General features: G+C 41.5%; 1 protein-coding gene across 1 annotated transcript in view; it reads right to left on the reverse strand.

The window, feature by feature from the left end:
* Positions 1-10,388, reverse strand: part of frmd4ba (FERM domain containing 4Ba) — a 51,486-nt gene that overhangs the window by 7,125 nt on the left and 33,973 nt on the right. The window contains exons 13-14 of the mRNA XM_037679139.1: positions 1,274-1,350; positions 647-785 (exon numbers count right to left, since the gene is read on the reverse strand). Of these exons, the coding sequence (XP_037535067.1) occupies positions 647-785; positions 1,274-1,350 (216 nt within the window). The remainder of the gene's footprint in view (positions 1-646; positions 786-1,273; positions 1,351-10,388) is intronic.

The following is a 10,388-nucleotide window of genomic DNA, read 5'->3' on the forward strand; positions in this document are numbered from 1 at the left end:
ATCAATCAATCAATCAATCAATCAATCAATCAATCAATCAATCAATCCATCCATCCATCCATCCATCCATCCATCCATCCATCCATCCATCGTTCTCTTGAATCCATCATTAAATAATAGAAGGAATGTAGGACATGTGTAAATCTACAAAGAGCAGGTTGTCCTGCCCAGTCAAAAAAGAATCATGTTTTGACAGTAATGTTCTTGAGGTGTTTCCATTTAACAGTGAACAAACATCATCACTTAAACTGAAACTGATTAAACGTCATTCATATTAGTTTCTTTGTATGAGCACATTGCTAAATAAACCTCAAGTTGTTCATTGCTGAGCTCAACTTACTTCACAAACATACACGCAGGCTTGTGAAGAAATCTCTATTAGGACACTGGACTAACTAGCAAACAAACATCTCATCATAACCAATTAATACTGTATATATCCCTCTCTCACTTCACACCTAACCCCCCACCCCCACACGCCTTACTGAGCCTGAATTTTTATAATGTCTCACCTATGCAGGTTATCAGAGCCCATGTCAGCACTCTAAATAAGCTTTAAGGTGTACGAAGTGGATGTAAGTTCAGAAAGAGTTGAATTAGCAGAGTGAATAAATCAAAATCAGTCAGGAGGAGAAGAGAGACTCACTTTGCTTTGCTTCATGTCCAGGTAGAACTGATGCTGACTTATGGCCATCGCCCAGATGGTTTTAATCAGAGAGTGGCTGGCATACCATGAGTGAATAACCAAACCAGCCTGTCCAAATGTTCGCTTAGTCACCGTTCTCCTGCAGATGATAAAACAGATCAGTGGTTGAGTTTTTCTAAAAATAATTAAAAGAATCTCATTTTATTTTATGGTGGTAAAAATGCTGTTAGTAAATACAAAAGACCATGAGGGTCTTTGTGTAATTCCTGAGGAGAAGACAGAGGGCAACTTGAAAAGGTGTGTGGTTTAATAACTGTAGCTTCTGAAAGTTTCACATTAAGACGCGTGAAAGGAGCACAGGTTCTCCAACAAGCCCAGACTGATAAGGTGGCTTTGAACAGCAGGAAAACGCTCATTTAACAGGCAGGTTCAAGTCATTAACAGGGAGGTCTAAATGAGCCATCAGCTGCACTTCACAGTGTCATGACACCTAAAACAAGGGGCAGAAACTAAAATAGGAACATATGATTGAGCATACTTTTCCTTTTTAAAATAGGAACACTTCAAAGTAGAAGGAAAGCATTAACTAAGATCAGTTTAGATAAATCAAATGGTTTATCTGCTGACCTGTGAGGGTCATTCACTTCCACTGCAAATTTCTTCTCACGGAAGTACAAATTCTCCAACTGCTTCCACTGAAACAACTGTGGAAGAGACAGAGATGGTTAGTCAGCAAGAAGGTGGGGCGGTTCAGAAGACATTGCTACACAACTGAATACGCAAATCAACAAGAGTATTGGCTGAGAAATCGGTTCGTAGAAGATCAACACAAGTCATTTGATACACACAAGCTGTTGAACAAATATAAATATGCTCTCACATGAGCGGAAATAAATGCCTCAAAGACAGCAAAGCAATGAGGCACATTAAGGTAAATAGTTGCATTAGCTGCCACTGTGGCATCTTTACAGGACATACAATACAACAGTAGACGGCATGAATGAACAGAACTCGGTGGGTCAGCTAATCATGAGCTACCAAAGGAGCATTTATAATTCTGCTGCAACTGCAGGGAGCACAACGGTGCCAGGCAGCAAGCCAGGCTCTCGTTTCATTCTGCTGCGGAGGAGGAGGGCAGAGACTAAACTTTTCTGTGTCAGAATGAAACATCTGCTCCACTCATGCTGCACTAGCTGAACAGACCCTGAGGTTCTTGGCAGCGAGCAACCCTTCCTATTCTCATAAAAAAAGATAAGACGGAGGCACTGAAATCAAAAGTTCCACACAATTTACTTGAAACCAACCAAGAAATGAGAACTTTAATGTTTTCATAGAATTCGAGAGGATCAGACAACACATTACACACAAAAATTAACCAATGGCACAATATCACTGTAAACTTTATAAACCGAGGCGAATTCAAACTTAACAAACCAACTATAACTTTGTAAATCTTTCTTTACAGCACAGATTACACGTATCACAGAAAACGCTCTGAGCCTATTGAGGAGCGCACAAGATAACTAAAACATTAAAGTAGTAAACCATTGAAACCAGCTGCACAGACAACTTGTGTACACAACTCTTACCGTACGGAGTATTTTTTTCTGAGTGTATCTCTGAGGAATTCTCCTGGTTTGTATTGAATCCTTTGACTATGACTTTCCCACAGGGGTAGAGCTTCCAAGAACAATACTCTCTCCTGTCTGTTCTCAGGGAGTCAGATAGGTGTAAGAGTTTCAGCTGAGGTGACCCCACCTCCAACCCCTCCTCATTCTCCTCCTCCTCCAACGTCACGGACGCCTGACACTGCCTTCACTGCTCCACACCACTATCTTTTACTCCCTCTCTCTTTGGTCAGACCAGATAAGCAGGTTGTTTGCAGGTATTTAATGAGTTTCTTTCCTTGTTTGTGGAGATTTAACCTCAGCTCTGCTTCACGTCATTAAACTTCTAATCCCTATAAACTGTTTTTTGTCATTCTAAATGCCACACAGAGCATTGTTTTTGTAAGCTCAATCATCCAGGTAGATAAAAAAAAAGGTTTAATCGCACACAGAGCATTGTGTTTTTACTCAAGTCTACAACAGTCGCCCTCTTCCCCCCACCAAACAAACAAGTCACATATTACACATATTATAGTGCTTTAATCATTAATAGAAGGAGCTTTCTTTGGCATTAGGAGAGAATAACTGAGCACATGCTAAGATGAACTTTTATACACTTCAACTAGAAAAATCATTTTGTTTTTATTATAAAAGATAGTTGAATGTTTAGTATCGCAGCATTGCGGCTCGTTGCACAAGCTGTTGCAGTCAGAACAGCACTTCTCAATCAGGCTGTTAGGAAAACAGAACATTAATAAACCACGGGCATCAGGCTGCAGGATGCATCTAAAACCCTAATCTCATCAGCTATGCTTACATGTGCAAAATTCTTTGACCGGACTGAAATGTTTTCAGATTAAATAATTTGAATGCATCGTTTAGATGGGCACAATCTGCTCACGATGAGCGTTTACATGCAGCGGGCTTTGTTCTGAACAGCAGTACTGACATGTGCAGAGTAGTAAACTCTTCTTAAAAAAACCCAGAAGAAGTTCTACTTCCGGTTTACTTTTGGGATGAACGTAAAGAAACCTGAGCACCCAAAATGGACCCACGACAGGTTTTAATAACGGTGGAGATGTTACGGCACTCCCTGACCGAGCTACAGGTAATACAGATCATTTTGAGCTCTTTCAAAGTTTCTAGTAGAAATGTTGTGTCGCTCACCGACCAGTTTTACTTCCCCGACATGCTAAGAGTGTTAGCATCTAGCCAGGCGGAAACACATGAGGTAGACATATGTCACACATGCACAGTCAGGTAAGTTTTCCACAATCAGAAAAAAATGAACAGATTAAATGTTTACATGCGCACCATTCAGATTATGAATCGGCATAAACCACCCGTCTCATTAGCAACGTTTACATGGACATAAGTAACCGGATCAAACGGCTGTTCGGAATAAAAACGCATCATGTAAACACACTGTTCGGGTTATTTTTTGTTTATTCAGCGTGATCCGAAATAATTTGTGATCAGAATGAAACGGGTGGTTTACGCCGATTCATAACCCGAACGGTGCGCATGTAAATGCTTGATCTGTTAGTTTTTATCTGATGGTGAAAAACTGACCTGACTGTGCATGTGCGACTTTGCCATTTCCACCTGGCTAAATGCTAATAATATTAGCATGTCGGGGAAGAAAAACTGGTCGGTGAGCGACACAACATTTCTAATAGAAACTTTGAAAGAGCTCAAAATGATCTGTATTACCTGTAGCTCAGTCAGGGAGTGCAGTAACGTCTCCACCATCATTAAAACATGTTGCGGATCCTTTTTGGGCGCTCAGATTTGTTTACGTTCATCCCGGAAGTAAACCGGAAGTAGAATTTCTTCTTCAGTGTTTTTTTTTAAAGGAGAGTTTACCACTCTGCGCATGTCAGTACTGCTGTTCGGAACAAAGCCCGCTGCATGTAAACACTTGTCATGAACAGATTGTGCCTATGTAAACAATACATTTGAATTATTTAATCTGTAAACATTTCAATCCGGTCAAAAAATGTTGTGCATGTAAACATAGCTAGTCTGATTACAGATTCTTTCGGATCGAGCTGAATCAACAAAGAATAATCTGAATGGGGCGTTTACATGACGCATTTTTATTCCGAATGGTAGTTTAATCTGATTAGTTATGTCCATGTAAACATAGGTATTGTGAAAAAAGTCTCACACCAATTCACACCTGCCTCTTAGGCCCTATTTACACGGACACGATGGGGGGAAACGTAGGTTTTTTCGTTTGTTATTTAGAGGAAAAGATCCGCGTTGACACGGTCGTATTTTGGGTTTACATGCATCCGCAAGATTCCCCCCCGCCCTCCCGAATCCGCTCTAGTTACCATGCCGGGTCATTAGATGGCACTGTGAATTTTGTACCTTCACCTAATGCGCATGCGTGCTGCCTCAGCACGCTGTGTCCTGTGAGCTAAAAAGCTCTGCTAGCAACATCTTAACAACAAGTTAAAGCTGGATTCTGGCTGGATTTTGGATAAAAGAGTCGACAGATTTGACGCCAAGCGGGACCACTTTGTCTAACAGCTCCACACAAGTCTCTGAGTGGACCAGAACCGAGTCACAATGTTGGACTTTACTCCATGATAATCAGTAGCTGGTTTACAGCAGGTAAATCAAATGTTCTTAATAATGTTAGCTTGTGTTTACTTTGGTTACAAAACAACAACTGAGTTTTTATTTTTATTTTTTCCTGAAAGAAGAAGGAGCTGTCACCCACCAGGCGGACCGGTTCTGAACGAGGCTCGGCAGCAGGACGTCGAAGAGAGAGATGATGGATGAACTATTTATTTAAAATTCCCCTCAGTTCTTTTATTCAATCCATTCAATGTTCAGTTTAATTATCAGTTTGTGGTGTTGAATAAATAAATAAAATAAAAATTAAACCCGATGTCTTCATTTTCAACGTTAATAGCATGCAATATGTTTAGCATCATTGTAATCACATAATTTGAATTACGTAATGTCCCGATAGCTTCATTTAGCTCAGAGAGCTTCATTACATATCTCAAACTTAAGATAAATACTGTTTATTATTGTTAAACTTATTATTTAGCACATTTATGTTATAGTGTTATAGTGCAGCGCGACTTGTGCGCGTGCCTTGTTCTATAAACAGCGATATTAGAACTGGATCCGACTGTGTCTCTTCCAACACAGATGTCGGTCACAGCACCTGGAATCTGAACTAGATGAACTACGAGATTAAAAATATAATCATCAGTTGTAGTTCAGAAAGCACTGTATCCGCCGCCATGTTGATAGAAATATAGCGTCTGTCCATGTGTGCGTATGTGGTTTAACACAAAGCCTCAGCGAGAGATGTTTACATTATCAGCAGGGGGTCAGCTAAAAACCTCCACTCTGGAAGGTGGATTCAGAAACCTTCGGATTCAAAGAGGGGGGCACACTGGTGTTGTGTAAATGATCAGCAGAACCGCAGAGAGAAAGCTGCGGATGCACTCAAAATACGCGCCGTGTAAATGGCCCCTTACTATCACTTTGCATCATTTACATAGTATTAATAAATTAAACAGGCCCAACAACGAGCACTTTATTGGCTCATCCTCATTAGAGAAACTCCACTCCTATGTGGCAGCAAACAGTTGAAACTAATACAGTTCTGCGCCTGCTTGACAAGCTACTGCTGAAATATGTGAGTGATGTGACACACCTTAAAACTCAACAGTTGCAAGACTACAAGCTGTCTTCTTGAAAAGGAATCTATCCAAGTAATCCTTCAATGACTCATGAACACAATTCCCAGTTAAAAACTAAAATCCTAATTTTCATAAAACAGATAAAACAACAGCATACTAAGTCTACATGTCATTTCTATTTACACTGCTCTTGTTTTTGCCAAACAGTGAATTACAGAAGCGTGGAAGTTTGCCACAAATGCTTGTGGTTTCAGATGGGATCAGTCTGTTCAGATCCAGCTCACACCCACAACTCAAAGACCCCCAAGGAAAATAAATCATATATGGATGATTGATTTGTGAGTTAAAAAAAAGTCTAAAAGGCTCTGACTCACTTGCCAGTGTAACAAAAAACTGCCTCACCCTTCACATAGCACGACACCAGCTCTGTTGGTTTCTTTAGATAGAGAACTTTACGAATTGGCTTTTCTATATATGTGAATGTTTCTGTAAAGTGTCCTGAGACAACAATGTTGTGATTTGGCGCTATACAGGTCCTTCTCAAAAAATTAGCATATTGTGATAAAGGTCATTATTTTCCATAATGTAATGATAAAAATTAATCTTTCATATATTTCAGATTCATTGTACCCCAAGTGAAACATTTCAGGTCTTTAATTGTTTTAATACTGATGATTATGGCATACAGCTCATGAAAGCCCAAAATGCCTATCCCAAAAAATTAGCATATCATGAAAAGGTTCTCTAAACAAGCTATTAACCTAACCATCTGAATCAACGACGTAACTCTAAACACCTGCAAAAGATTCCTGAGGCTTTTAAAAACTCCCAGCCTTGTTCATTACTCAAAACCGCAATCATGGGTAAGACTGCCGACCTGACTGCTGTCCAGAAGGCCATCATTGACACCCTCAAGCAAGAGGGTAAGACACAGAAAGAAATTGCTGAACGAATAGGCTGTTCCCAGAGTGCTGTATCAAGGCACCTCAGTGGGAAGTCTGTGTGAAGGGAAAAGTGTGGCAGAAAACGCTGCACAACGAGAAGAGGTGACCGGACCCTGAGGAGGATTGTGGAGATGGGCCGATTCCAGACCTTGGGGGACCTGCGGAAGCAGTGGACTGAGTCTGGAGTAGAAACATCCAGAGCCACCGTGCACAGGCGTGTGCAGGAAATGGGCTACAGGTGCCGCATTCCCCAGGTCAAGCCACTTTTGAACCAGAAACAGCGGCAGAAGTGCCTGACCTGGGCTACAGAGAAGCAGCACTGGACTGTTGCTCAGTGGTCCAAAGTACTTTTTTCGGATGAAAGCAAATTTTGCATGTCATTTGGAAATCAAGGTGCCAGAGTCTGGAGGAAGACTGGGGAGAAGGAAATGCCAAAATGCCAGAAGTCCAGTGTGAAGCACCCACTGTCAGTGATAGTCTGGGGTGCCATGCCAGCTGCTGGTGTTGGTCCACTGTGTTTTATCAAGGGCAGGGTCAATGCAGCTAGCTATCAGGAGATTTTGGAGCACTTCATGCTTCTATCTGCTGAAAAGCTTTATGGAGATGAAGATTTCATTTTTCAGCACGACCTGGCACTTGCTCACAGTGCCAAAACCACTGGTAAATGGTTTACTGACCATGGTATTACTGTGCTCAGTTGGCCTGTCAACTCTCCTGACCTGAACCCCATAGAGAACCTGTGGGATATTGTGAAGAGAAAGTTGAGAGACGCAAGACCCAACACTCTGGATGAGCTTAAGGCCGCTATTGAAGCATCCTGGGCCTCCATAACACCTCAGCAGTGCCACAGGCTGATTGCCTCCATGCCACGCCGCATTGAAGCAGTCATTCATTCAAAAGGATTCCCGACCAAGTATTGAGTGCATAACTGAACATGATTATTTGAAGGTTGGCGTTTTTTGTATTAAAAACACTTGTCTTTCGTTGGTGGGATGAAATATGCTATTTTTTTGGGACAGGCATTTTGGGTTTTCATGAGCTGTATGCCATAATCATCAGTATTAAAACAATTAAAAACCTGAAATATTTCAGTTGGTGTGCAATGAATCTGAAATATATGAAAGTTTCATTTTTATCATTACATTATGGAAAATAATGACCTTTATCACAATATGCTAATTTTTTGAGAAGGACCTGTATAAATAAACTGAATTGAATTGTCTTCCATAAGAACTAGAAATTAATTGACCACTTTTATGGTCCAGTTAGTAGACTTAAGAGGACAGTCTGGTCATTTTTAAATGATCTTCTGTCAAATAGCTATCAATAGTTAGTAGCTTCTCATCTGTGATATCAGTCATATAGCACAAAATATGGAGAAATTAGTCATGGAGGCAACAGGTCCAAAAGAGAGAAATTCAGACATCACTTTCACAGCAACACTTCCCAGATCCTTCTGGGGAACCCCAAGATTTTCTGAAGCCATAGAAGCTATACAATCCCTTCAGCGAGTTCTGGGTCTGCCCAAGGCCTCTTCCCAGTGGGACGTGCCCAAAAAACCTCCAAAGGGAGGAATCAAGAGGCACATGCCCATATCACCTCAACTGACTTCTTTCAATAAGGAGCAATGGCTTGACTCCAAGCTCTCCCCAGATGACGCTCCTCACCTTATCTCTAAAGATGAGGCCAGCCACCCTTTGAAGGAAGTTATTTTTGGCCACTTGTATCCATGATCCCATTCTTTTGGTCATGATCCAAGCCCCATGACCATAGGTGAGGGTTGTAACGTAGACAGACCAGTAACTTGAGAGCTTTGCCTTTAGACTCAACTCTTTCTTCACCACGACTGAGCGAGACAACGGCCTCATTACTGAAAACGCGGTTCCAGTCCATCAATCCACCTCCTGTTCCAGCTTACCATCACAAGTGAACAAGTTGCTCAGACACTTAAACTCCTGTACCTGAGGAAAACCCTTCTCCGGACCAGGAGGGGGTGCTCCACTAGTTTTCAGTAGAGGACAATGACCTCATACTTAAGAGATGATGACTCTCATCCCAGCTGCTTCACATTCAACTGTAAGCCACCACAGTGGACGCTAAAGTTCACGGACTGGAAAAAGAACAACATCATCCTCATAAAGCAAAGATGAGACCCTGAGAGTCCCAAACCAGACACCCTCCTCTCCACAACTGCACCTTGAGTTCTTGCCCATGATCAACATAAAGACAAGGGACAGCCCTGGTGGAGTTAATCTGCACCAATAATGAGCTTGATACTGTACCAAGAGTGGGGACACAGCTCCTTCTTCGGCTATACAAACACTGGATACAGTGCCTTGTGAAAGTATTCGGCCTCCTTGAACTTTTCAACCTTTTGCCACATTTCAGGCTTCAAACATAAAGATATAAAATTTTAATTTTTTGTGAAGAATCAACAACAAGTGGGACACAATTGTGAAGTGGAATGAAATTTATTGGATGTGGCAAACTTTTTTAACAAATAAAAAACTGAAAAGTGGGGCGTGCAATATTATTCGGCCCCTTTACTTTCAGTGCAGCAAACTCACTCCAGAAGTTCAGTGAGGATCTATGAATGATCCAATGTTGTCCCAAATGACTGATGATGATGAATAGAATCCACCTGTGTGTAATCAAGTCTCCATATAAATGCACCTGCTCTGTGATAGTCTCAGTGTTCTGTTAAAAGTGCAGAGAGCATCATGAAGACCAAGGAACACACCAGGCAGGTCCGAGATACTGTTATGGAGAAGTTTAAAGCCGGATTTGGATAAAAAAAGATTTCCCAAGCTTTAAACATCCCAAGGAGCACTGTGCAAGCAATCATATTGAAATGGAAGGAGTATCAGACCACTGCAAATCTACCAAGACCTGGCCATCCCTCTAAATTTTCAACTCGAACAAGGAGAAGACTGATCAGAGATGCAGCCAAGAGGCCCATGATCACTCTGGATGAACTGCAGAGATCTACAGCTGAGGTGGGAGAGTCTGTCCATAGGACAACAATCAGTCGTACACTGCACAAATCTGGCCTTTACGGAAGAGTGGCAAGAAGAAAGCCATTTCTCAAAGATATCCATAAAAAGTGTCATTTAAAGTTTTCCACAAGTCACCTGGGAGACACACCAAACATGTGGAAGAAGGTGCTCTGGTCAGATGAAACCAAAATCGAACTGTTTGGCCACAATGCAAAATGATATGTTTGGCATAAAAGCAACACAGCTCATCACCCTGAACACACCATCCCCACTGTCAAACATGGTGGTGGCAGCATCATGGTTTGGGCCTGCTTTTCGTCAGCAGGGACAGGGAAGATGGTCAGAATTGATGGGAAGATGGATGGGGCCCAAATACAGGACCATTCTGGAAGAAAACCTGTTTGAGTCTGCAAGAGACCTGAGACTGGGACGGAGATTTATCTTCCAACAAGACAATGATCCAAAACATAAAGCCAAATCTACAATGGAATGGTTCACAAATAAACGTATCCAGGTGTTGGAAT

The sequence above is a fragment of the Nematolebias whitei genome, chromosome 7 (genome assembly GCF_014905685.2).
Source record: "Nematolebias whitei isolate Nwh7 chromosome 7, NemWhi1, whole genome shotgun sequence".
Lineage (NCBI taxonomy): Eukaryota > Metazoa > Chordata > Actinopteri > Cyprinodontiformes > Rivulidae > Nematolebias > Nematolebias whitei.